The sequence below is a fragment of the Aulostomus chinensis genome, chromosome 10 (assembly GCF_037954235.1).
Source record: "Aulostomus chinensis isolate RoL2024-O1b breed Wild chromosome 10, RoL_Achi_v1.0, whole genome shotgun sequence".
In the NCBI taxonomy this organism is placed as follows: Eukaryota; Metazoa; Chordata; class Actinopteri; order Syngnathiformes; family Aulostomidae; genus Aulostomus; species Aulostomus chinensis.
In genome coordinates this window covers 22,205,334-22,217,885 of record NC_141329.1, presented here as the reverse complement: position 1 = coordinate 22,217,885, position 12,552 = coordinate 22,205,334, and the positions used below count along the sequence as shown (strand labels likewise).

The 12,552-nt window shown below is 38.7% G+C and overlaps 1 protein-coding gene across 3 annotated transcripts in view; it reads left to right on the top strand.

The window, feature by feature from the left end:
- gab2 (GRB2-associated binding protein 2) overlaps positions 1-12,552 on the top strand; it is a 33,772-nt gene that overhangs the window by 6,996 nt on the left and 14,224 nt on the right. For all 3 annotated transcript variants that reach the window (XM_086216465.1, XM_086216464.1, XM_086216466.1), the window contains exon 2: positions 8,011-8,311. In XM_086216465.1, coding sequence (XP_086072591.1) covers positions 8,011-8,311 — 301 coding nt within the window. The remainder of the gene's footprint in view (positions 1-8,010; positions 8,312-12,552) is intronic.

Below are 12,552 nucleotides of genomic sequence, written 5' to 3'. Positions count from 1 at the left end.
CTTTGAGCCACTGTTTAACATCTTGCCATGCTTACTTCTCCAAGTACGTGGATGGGGCAGTGCTGTGGGAGCATCTGGATCTCCTCACCATTCAGGACAGATAATGGGCCAGAACTGCAAAAATGCTAAATGGCCACACATTGTTGGCACACAGTTGGGCTCCTGTTTTGTTTGTGATACCTGAATTTCTTGGAGAAGATCTAGACACGTGTGGCATAAACTTGGTCTGCTTAATATCTTGCCAAAATGAGGAGCCATGTGCAAACTGTAAGATCTCACAAGAAACTTCCCTCTTTAATTTTCATTTATGTTTCATTTAACCTCACTGTTATATAAGCCTATGTAATACAAGTGAGTACTGATAAATGACAGGTCAAGCACAGAAAAGGAGACAACAATTTTTTAGCAAACTATCTTAGTCCTATATTAGGGGTTAAAGAACAAAATATTTTATATTCTGTTGTACAGTTTACCACCTCCAAATATAAAACCTGGGAAAGTGCAGTGGCCCGAAAATATTTTTCTAAATTAACAACATTACATTCCCTCACTTACTAAATCTCCCATCTGTTCCTGGAATGTAGCCTGTCATCTGACTTGCTGTTGATTATAACTAGATAATCACTGTCTGCTGTAGCCCATCCAGCTTTGTCCCCTTTTACCACACTAACCACAATCACAATTGGCCAGGCATCCAGCCATATAATTGTAGTCTTTGCAGCACCTTTCAACTGCATCACATGCATTGCAGAATGGTCATCACTGCTGTTCTTTTGTTGAGAGGCGTTTGCTGGCAAGATGAAATTCTAGCCTTTTACAGGCACCAGAAGGGAGAAGAAATGAAGTCGCTCATAAATATTCCTCTTTTGTTCTTCACTAACTTTGAAAGGAAAAGGCACCACATGAAAATAATGTTGTGCTAACATATGAGCCCTTGGCCCTAAAATGGTTCATAATACATAATAACATTATATGTGTGTGTGTGTGTGTGTGTGTGTGTGTGTGTGTGTGTGTGTGTGTGTGTGTGAGAGAGAGAGAGAGTATATGTAAATAAAAAACATATACACACACACTATATATATATATATATATATATATATATATATATATATATATACACACACACACATAAAATTTAGTATAGCGAAGGGCTCATGTGTTAGCACAACGTTATTTTCATGTGGTGGGTTTTCCTTTCAAAGTTAGTGAAGAACAAAAGAGGAATATTTATGAGCAACTTCATTGCTTCTCCCTTCAGTCAAGGCTGACGTGGTCCCTGTGGTAGTGGGAGCACTCGGCCCCCAAACCCCCAAACTGGGAGAGTGGCTCCAACAGATTCCAGGAACAACAACTGAAACCTCAGCCCTGAAGAGTGCAGTCCTAGGAACCGCTAAGATACTGCGTAGAACCCTCAAGTTCCCAGGCCTCTGATAGAGGACCAGAGCTAGAGGATGACACAGAACCACCCTGCAAGGGTGAGAGGGACATTTTTTTTTGGTGCAAAATCAAAGGGATGATTTGTGAGATGGCACAAGTTATGAATGGGCAGTTTTGTCTCATAATACCTCTGTTACCTCTTTGTTTCTCAAGAGATGAGTGAGTTGCTATAGTTAGAATGCTGCTCAACTTTTGAGTTATTCATACAGGGATGTGGTCAGATGATTCAGGCATTTCATAATTTAATTTGCTTACAAACTCATGGAACCTGACTTTAGGGTATTTAACCACTGCTCTTTGGTATTTTTCAACAAGTGATAGATGGTCCAGGCCAGTCGCCCTGTGAAGGAGACTAGTTTTGGCCACTTGAATCATACATTTAATCATGACCACCCAAAGCATGTGACCATAGGCTAGTGGTGACTGATGAATTGAGTTTTCACCCTCTGCTCTTGCTTAGGAAGTTAGCATAGCATTGATTTTTACATAAGGGATGGACAGCCAAATTTTCTGTTAATGTGCTGACCCCCATTGCTTGGAGTTTGAAATATGAAGTCAGTTTGTTTAGATCACCTAAAACTTGTACCTTAAATGCACACTAGTCATTTTTCATCATCATATTTTTGATTTGTGCTCGAAAGAATCATATTTGAAAAGTTTGATGGAAACAGTGACATTTTCAAAACACATTGTAAATGTGCAATAAAAGGAAATGTAAACTGCTGTCAGCGTTTTACTAACTAATCCTAAACTTCATCACTGGACAGCATGAAGCATGGCCTGTGCTAGTGGGCACCAAAAAACACTTGTATCTTGTGCAGTTTAGAGTCACTTTCGAGACCTCTCCATTTTTTGCTAGTATGGGGTGTGGTTGACTAAGAGGACATGGTCTTCTTCTACTCTGTTATAGTGATGTGTAACATTACCTCTACTGCCATCTTTTGATAAGAACATGCATTGTAGTGGAGAAGCTGTATAATATTTTAAATCCCACACTCAAATTGAGCTGCACACTGTGTGAGGATAATATAAAAAAAAATAACACTTTACCCTGTTAATTGTCTGCAGGCTGTATCCCATCCCTCACAAGCTCACTAACTCTATGATCACATTAATGAGGTTCATTTCAGCTTTTACTGCAGTGAAGCAGCAATGGCCAAGCACCAGTGCATTTTCATACATTCTCCTCTGTTTGAGCATGCTATGCTGCCACTTAGTTTAAACAGGAGACATGCTGCCTGAGGCCTCCAGTCTGACTGTATCCAAGCATTTGGAGTCACAAGAGGTAAATTGCCCTGCTCTTTACAAATGCTGGAAATAGATGAGAAAATATACACAATCAAGGTGGCTGTGCTGCAGATCTGCAGAGCAGTGTTTGTGCAGCTGTGTAGTGTGTGTCTACTACAGCAGCCGCAGGTAAAGTAGAGGAGGCCAAGTAAAAGACAACATCCTGCTGGCTCCTCCCCTTCTGACTTAAACCACAGGATGTAAACAAAACCATTCTAACATTTAACTATGATAGCATGCGTGTTTAGTTTGAATGTTTGCTCATACACATTTAAAAACATGTTGACTGATGCTTATCAGTCATACTTGTTGACACAGCCTACTATGACACACACACACACACACACACACACACATTATGTAGTACTGCATTGCTCTAAAAGAAAAGACACACCTTTTATAATTGTTTAGACCACAGCCATCCCTGAATATATTAGTCAGTGTTACTAGCACAGCAGCATGATGAGTTGGGTTCAGAGACATGTGACAACCTTGTTGTTTTTATTAAATTACACACAGTGCACAGCCTGGCCTGTCGGGTTGCTTTTCATGATAGTACATTATATTAGGCAGGTTCAAACATAGAACAATGGAAATACATGATCTAATAATGCATAATCGCACAGCAGTCTATGGTCACTATATTACACCAATGGATATGACATGTATAAATTTGTCAGTGGAAGTTAAGATTTTTTTTATGACAAAGAAGAAACTGGGTTTTGTTTTTTTGTTTTTTTTAAACTGGTTATATTAGTGTGAAGTGAATTGTAACGCCTCCCAGAGCGCAACAGCTGGAAACAAGATGTGCTTGTTGAGTGGTGTCTGAGATGATTCCTCTTCCACTACACTCTTTGTTTGAGGTGACGTGATTTGGTTAATGGGGGGGACTGATTCAGAACATTTGTGGGGTTGATGCTGAAACAGATATTTATGAGTAGGAAAAACTATTCTGTATGTTCCTTGAAAAATGTATTTGGTTATATTTTGTATTGATCCCTTAAATGAATTATCAAACTTAGTAACAGAGACAGGAAAATTTATAGTTGACTGATACACTGTCCAAAATGACGGACATCAGTGAATTGAAAGGTAATGTCAATTAATATAGTCATAACTAGAGCTTGACCGATAATGGATTTGTTGGGCAGGTGCTCATAGCAGCTTGTAGGGAGGAAAAAGTTCTGAAATTCATATATGGGTCAATATTCATTTTGCAATTATCCCACAAGTTTTGCCATCGAAAACTTAAAACACAAATATTCAATGGAGGAACGACATTTTGTGGTTTAAAAATAAGTCCAAAATTACATTAATACACTAAAATAATAAACTTCACATAATCTGTTCATGATTATGTCCTGTAGAAGGACAAATTAAAAACAAATCAGAAAATATTGGATGATAGACAATGTATTCTATGCCGATACTACTATATTTATGTAAGACCAATATTGGCTTATATTATTTTTTATGTATAGGTTAGGCTCTAGTGTTGATTGCTGCATTAAACACGGGTACATATCGTAAAAGACTGCAGTGGCACTCTGTTTTTGTCTGTTAAAATATGGTTGAAATGCTTGAAGGACTGTAAACATGCCAGACAACTGTGTTTTCTTTTGTTTTTGTGTCTTGAAATCATTTGTATGAATTTGTTTTCCCACAGTACCATTGTTGTCTGCTAAAAATAGACCAAAACATGTTTGCATATCAACACGTGAAGAGACAAAGGATTTCATATTTGATCCTATTTTTAGAAGCAAAGCCTCAAAAGATTGTTTTGTGTGGTTTTGTTATTAGATGTTTTCCTTCCCGGTTTTCTAAAATAGATGTGGTGTTCCTTGTGCACCACTGTAGTCTCCCTGTATCTGTAGTTGCCATCAGCAAGTGCAGGAGAAATGAGAGTGTGCTGGAACAATGTAAGCTTTAGCTGCTATGGGATGAGAGTGAAGAGACTAAACGCTGCACATTTATGTATGGATGGCTGCCCTTCTTCTCGGAAAGCTTCAAGCACTGGCAGGCAATATTTTACTTTACTTATCTGAACTGTTACTTATTTATCAGTAGCATCAGGTTGCATGCATTTGTGGTGTTGGCTTAGATTTGACCTTTTTAAGACTTTAGATACTGTTTATGAAAAGGGTTGCAGAACATGATGAACATTGATATTCCAGTATTTCCTAAGTGGTCTGTAATAAATTACTCACAACACACTGCTTATACTGTGCGAGTTTGGACTTGTGATTAGAGACCTGACTCAAAGCTCCCTCATGGTCTAGTGGACTGTCCAGTCCAGTTGTTAACAAGGGCAGTGTGTCTTGGCAGTGATGTAGCTCGAACCAAAGCCACAGGGGGAGGGGAAAGTTGAAAAGCCGGGGGAGTTTAGCCTAGTTCTAAAGGCTTCAGGCCTTGCTTCCCACAGTTTTAGTGATCAATGGGGTTAGACATGCTCTGTGGGACAGGCAGTGGGTGGGTTAGTTCATTTTGTTGTGTCCTCCTCCTCCATGATTTACTTGTCTGGTGAAATTTCTTGAGAGAGCGCAAAAGCTACACTGCCTGTCAGTGTGGATTTTTTTTCATTTTCCATTGCAGATATCTGTGACTGGCTTATGTAAAATTGTGACAAGGGGAAATCATATTCCACCCTCAAAATTATTTTGGTTTTGAATGAGGCAGCAACTGGTTTTCCCTGAGTAAAATCCTCATCATATTTTTAGCAAGATAAGGCCTGCTAAATGAGTTGTCTCTCCTCAGTGTTGGCAAGCTGTGGCTGTCCTGGGTTAATATGCTGCAGTAGGCCAGGAATAACCCAGCTGGGTCGCACTGATCTCTTGAAGCTGGGCACTGTTCCAAGTCACAATTAAAAGATGCTCTCTCTTTCCAGAAGAGGCCATAATATTTAAATGGGGCTTGCTGAAGCTACAGTGATTTTTCTCTCAGAATGGTGCAGTGGCACTGCATTAAAGGGTGTTGTAGGCATGGGGGAAAAAACACATTAAGATGTATGCGGGCTTGCACTTTAAGGACAGTCATGAAGATACAATTCGTTGAAGTTCACACCAATGGATTCCTTAAGAAGGAAATTTAAGTTGCAACATCTTTCTCCTTTTGGCCACACAGTATAATCTGAGTTCTTCAACATTCATAAAAACCTCCTCTAGTTAGAGATGACCTAATGTTAGCTGTCACCCTGAAAGTATATTATTTAGTTCACACATTTTTTTGCAGTGGGGCAAAAAGGGTTTCTGCCTCAAACATTTCTCAGTGTGTCAGTCTGACGGAGGACTTCAGTTACACCAAAGATTAGATAAGATCAATGTGCACAAAAAGGCTCTTCAGCCTCACCTTCTGTCTGTATGGAATGGTTCTTAAAGCAACAGTGTCATGTAATATTGTGTGTATCTGTATTTATAAAGCTATATGTGTATATATACATATATGAAGAATTGAACAAATGTTGAAAAGGAAAGCTAGAACTATCTATTCAAATTAATGAGTTTTTACAGCACAATCATTTACATTGCCTTTTTCAAAGGGTTTCGCAACTTTAAAACTTAAGAATTTGCTGCTGCATATTTGTGTAGGCAGGCAGCTTAAATAAAGACCTCCTTTTATCATGGAAGACTTTACTATGCAGCACTGTACCTGACCCAAAAAGAACTATACTGTTTGTCTAATGAACCAGAATATCACCATGATATAACTTGAGTATTTGGCAAAGGGAAGCATCAGGATGTGTCAGTCAAATATCTTCACCAGTCACACTTCATCAATTACACTTCACATTCACTTCACCTGATTGAAGTGGACTGTCACTGTCAAGATACCTTTTTAAAAAAAAAAAATTAAAAATAAAAATCTCATTACAAATTAATAAAAGTCAGATGTTCGGGCGGCAGAGTTGACCTCTATTCATTTTATGCACTTCAAAACTTGCATTTGAAGTGAAATGAATTTAAAAATGAAAGATGGTATTTTATGGGGACAAACCCAAGTGGTTAACATTGCTTCTTAAAACTAATTCATTCATTAATTTACTTATTTGATTTTGTTGTTTGTTTAAAATCATTTGGTGAAATTGGGCTTGAGAAGTGCTATACAAGAAGGAAACAGTATGATGATGATATACTGTTAAAACAGGGACACCTTGGTGTTTCCTTATTTTAATATAAAGCTCATTGCTGTATGGGCTCTTTACATGCAGACTTTACAATGTAGGGAAGTAACAGAGGCAACTAGAAATTAATGCTGACTCTTCAACTATCCCAAAACACTAAAACCAAATAGGGAAATGAAGAATTCAGCCATCTTTTTTTTTTTTTTAAATTTGGAGGAAGTTTAGTATGTATTTTTCCAGAGGAGTTTGGAAAAGCACAGTGGAGCTGCAGCATTAGCCTTCTAGCAGAGGCTCTGTTGATGGAGGGAGAGGGGGCCTGCAGGATCCTGTGTGTCAGCAGCCTGCATGTGTGAGACATTGCTTAACGGAAGTGCATCGCTGGCAGATGTCCAAAAGCCTCCCCAATCCCCCCCTTACTCCCCCTTTGCCTTCCTGGTCTATCTTCCTCTTGTGTCTCTGACCATAGAGAACACAGCGTCCCTTTAAGATAGCTGCTTGGAACTGAGCTAATGTAGTCCAGACCTCTGTCATGTCTGTCATGCTTTTCTAGCTGACAAACACAATGGTGTAAAAGTAATATTTCAGCATTTCTTTGTGTGCTATGTCCTGCCTTTATATATGATTTATGAAAGTGTGTTTATTTACACCCTGTAAGGAAATTCCAGCTCCGGTGACTTTTGCAGATGTTACTTTATTTTGATTGGACAGAAGCAGAGTCATTCACTAGTTATGGAGGTGAATCTTGTAGTAAAAGTTGTAATGAAGGAACTCTGCCTCCTCTCTTTGTCTTTGCCGTCAGGGGTATGTCAGCACAGGAAATACGTTAGAAGGATGTAAACACCTGCTCCCCCCCCCCCCCCCAAAAAAAAACAAAAAACAAAACCCCCCACACACATGCACAGCCTCAAACACACATGCAAACCACACAACCACAGGCTGCTATAGCACAGTACCACTGAAGTAGGTAGACTTTCAGTTTCTTGTTTGATCAACAGTTTACACCACACACAAATTCCAGCTGTTGAGTTTTGGGTTATTCTGCACTGTAGCATTGAATCATTTTTAGTCTGTATAATTCTGTGATGCTTTTATAAAAAATTAAATTGGTAATTGCTCTGTCAACAGAGGTCTGCTTTACCGGTTCATGTTCTTACCCTCTCATTTCATAGGCATGGAAAAAACGGTGGTTCATACTTCGCAGCGGCCGCATGAGTGGTGACCCAGATGTTCTCGAGTACTACAAGAACGACCACTCCAAGAAACCCATCCGGGTCATCGACCTACACTGCTGCGAGCAAGTGGATGCTGGCCTGACCTTTAAGAGGAAGGAGTTCCAGGATAGCTTCGTGTTTGACATCAAAACTTCGGACCGTACCTTTTATCTCGTAGCTGAGACAGAGGAGGAGATGAACAAGTGGGTCCGCTCCATCTGCCAGCTGTGTGGGTTCAACCAGTCAGATGACAACCATGGTAGGGAATCTTGCTACTGTTTCTCTCTCCTACATCTTAATTTTTAGCCTTTCCAGTTTTTCAAGTTGTCCATTTTTGTTAATGATGAGGTGGGATTTGTAGAGGAAATGTAATTTCTCATAATCCCTGATTACTCAGAATTAAGGAATTATTGATGAGAAGGTGTATGTACAGTATGCCACATATTAGAAAACTATCGAATGTATTCAGACGTAGGGCGGTACGATTTTGAAAATAAATATGTAATTGTGATTTTTTTTGAACTTCTATAAAATAGCAATATGATTTACAATTTTAGGGGGATGTCCTTTTTTTACATAATTTTTTTATATAATTTATCAAAACCTGTTATAATGAGAAATCAGTGATTTTTTTGTTGATCTGTATCAAACATGATGTTTTCTTCATTCTGTAATATATGATGTATAGGCTGGATATTTCTGCAGCACCCCAATATTTAATATAAAATTATATTTTGAGAAACAGCCAAAAAAAAACAAAAAAAACATGTTGACTCATTGTGTAGCCCTGTTCAGAAATGTAGATATAAGTTTTGAAATGCTGCAGGCTGAAATCCTGCTGTTGTTGCCATCTGGAGACCTGTAGACGTTAATTGTTGTCTACATGGTTGATCATCTGTACACTGCAATATGTCCAGGTGTGGAAGTAACAGCTGTGAACAGTGTGTGATAATGCTCACATCATGATATGATGCTTCTTTTTTAAGTTCAGAGAAGAGTGTGGGCATGTCATGAATCTGAAGCTATCAGCTGTTGCTGGTGGGCTGTGTTCTAATGGTTTGGCAGCAGCGAGGGATTAATTAATTATCATCGATAACATATCAGCCATATTTGCCTCTGAACTCAACTTTCTTTAAAATGTTTAGTTCCAGTTTGTGAGAAACTGAGGGCTCTTTTTGTTGTCCCTCCAAATGCTTTTTTCAAGCCTTGCTTTGGTCAGTAGCCACTTCAGTAAGAATTTATCAGCAGCACTCCCTCTATGCTAGCTTGTTCTGTGGGGGGGGGGGGGGGGGGGGGGAGGAATTTTCTTAAAGACTCTAAACAACATCGGAATTTTTAAGAGTTGTTCGTGCCAGAAGGTTGTGATTGTCAGAGAAACTTTTTTAGATTTGGACTTTGATCACACATTACAACTAACTTGCAGTAACTTCAGGTGTTTTAAGGCTGTAGCTAATGACATAATCAAAACTCAGAATGTTTCTATGATGAGTTTAGATTGAGTGTGAATATTATTGCACAAAGATGTTCACTTTCTCTCTGGTTCCCTTGAACCACCTTTATGGAAAAGCACAGAAATGTTTTAGAAGAAGCAGCTATGGATCTTGAGTACGGTAACATATTGATTTCTATAAATTTAAGCTAAATATAAATATTTTTTGCAAACTTTACCCTGACCTACTGTTGTTGAATTATCGTCCTTCTTGGCTGAGTGTGTTTGTCATCCATCCTCGCTGTGTCTGACTCATATTCTAATCTGTCACACACACACAGGTTTGCCCACCTACCCTCTCTAAGGCATTCCGTTGACTTCCATTCATGTGGACATAACCTTGATTCACACCTTAACCTGACCTTAACCAAGAACTCAGATGTTACATTTTGTTGCCATAGGACCGGTCTTTGGTCCCCATGAGGACCTGTGGCTCCAATAGGGTTATTGTTCATAGCAGAAGTCTCCAATAGGACACACACACACACACACACACACGCACACACACACACAAACAGGAGGTCAGTGTCTTTTCCCAGGAATAAGTTGTTGACTTCCTCTGAATGATGTTCATACAGTATCAAGTTCTTGTTATCATAGACGTGGAAAGTAAAGGTGAGCTGATGAATTATAGTTAATAGGATGTTTGATAAACTGACGAGAGGTGGCACAACCTCACCCTGGAAAGTACCTCACCTCCTTTTGCATAGAGAATTTACATAGTCAAGGTAATATCATTGCGTAATGGAAACTGAAATAATTTGAATGAATGTTACCTTTATAGGTTTTTCATAAATTATGAACATGACAAGATTATTGTATGTCAACATTAGACTAAAGATTACAGAGTCTGTGTAAAAAGTCCAGCAGTTTGAGAGCAAAGGATGAATAACCATGTAAACGCTAATTGTGTGTATCAAAGCAGTGGACATTCATGGACAAACTAAGTCAAAAAAAGAAGGTTCCAGGCCACTACAGTCACGTGGCAACAAATTCCTTTTCCGGAAACAGGATTGCATGTAGAAATTCTTAAATTTGGAAAGTGATAAGTCCATTTTTGCAGTAAAGACATCTTGTTGGTTTTCTTTGTCTCTTGACAGACAGCTGCAGATGCAGATATGAGCCAGTGTGTCACCAAACTGATAATGAATTCCCACTTTGAGAGAAAAAACAAACTAGTGTTTGAAAAAAAAATAAGGGAGTAGTTCCTCATAAAGCAGTTACACAATCCCAAGAGAGACAAACAGTCTAACTTGTGCTTTTAAAGTATTTGTTTTCATACAGATGCAAGTCACATCAGCCTTGGTGTTTGAGGTCCATAGTGATTTAGTGTAACCATATTTTAAATTGTAAGCAGTCTATTTTTTTCTTGTATAATGGTAATGTCACTGGGAAGTCAGAAATTATCCAGGTAGACTTAGTGAAGCCATCATTTCTGTACTATCTATTATACCAGAACCTGAAACTTACCTTTCATCAATCAGGAATGAGCTCTGTTGCAAATGCTGAACTGCCTCTTGGGACTCTGAGGAAGCGTCAGCCAAGGGTAGCGCAGGACAGCGGCTTAGTGTTATCCAACTCTCTCCACTTCTGTTTCATTTTGTTTCTTTCTTAAAGTGATGCAAGTACTCAGAAATATGTATCTTGAGCTCACAAAGATGGGTTTTGTGATTCCAGAATGCTGAGAGAGCAAGCTTCATATGTTTAGACTGAAGCTAATGGCTGATTTTGGGTGAAGTATCGCTTTAAATTGTAAAGCATTCATGCTCATGCACAGCTACAATCAGCGTAGAAGATCTGAGCTGAAACTACAGACTCAACTTCCTATTTCAATGAATCACCTCAGCCTACCAGTATTTTAGTGCTGCTCTTCTTTAAGATAGCCAGGTTACAGTACAAGAGAACACTGGAGTGAAGGAATTCATGGATTCATTATGCGTCAACATGAAAAGTCACAAGCTACTGAAGAAAGCGTTCCGCTAGATGTGGAATATTTCTGCCAATACTTGACCATCACTTTGAATAAGTTAAGATGACAAATGACAAGCAATGCTGGGGGAAAATCATATCAGCTGTTGCTAATTATTGTTACAGTTGTTAGTGACTAGATGGCAGGACAAAACGTGTGTGTGTGTGTGTGTGTGTGTGTGTGTGTGTGTGTGTGTGTGTTAGTATATTACAAAATATTCTATTTTTAAATTTGTGAGTGGAGAATAATATGTCTTTTCTCTGGAGAATTATAAAAGTATCAGTTTGGACAGGGATAAGAACATCAGTATTTTCTACTTTCTACTTTCTTACTCATTCATGTGCCAAATTTTAACCTAAAAATGTAAGTTTGCTATTTGGTTCAATAACATACAGATGATAGACAAACCCCACATAAAAATATAGTTAGGCCCAAGAAAGCATATCCTGCCTGGATGTGATAGGGAGAGACCACTCCAGTCCAACAAACTGGACGTTGGGGGACAAATGTGCTTGGTCATGGACGATATGCATCACCCAGTGTTGGAAGGCACTGAGCTAAGACTCTGCAGTTTGTTGTACAAATGCGGTTAAACTGACACCACAATGCAGTGAATGGATTCAGAGTTGCTGCTTTTTGCCCTTGGTGGATTATTTTTCTTCTCCAGTGATACAGATACCATTTTGTATTGTAGATGTCTTGCGTTATATTGATTATTGCAGAATCACCGTGTCCTAATACCATTTTTCAGACATCATGGGGATAACATATTTTTGTTACTCTGTGATTCAAACCCTATAAAACACCATTTGTAAATCTTACCTTGTGCTAAGTTTGCGTGAGCATAAAAAAATAAAAATTTAAAACATTGCATATTTGTGACTGTTTTAGAGTAATGTGATGACGGGCAAATCTGTAACATTGAATTAACTTTGTCATTTGGACATATATTTTACATTTATTCACGTAGTACATAACACACATTGCCTCTCCTTTGGCCTCTCACTCTACGTGCACATCTGCCTTTGTCTCAAAGTGCCCT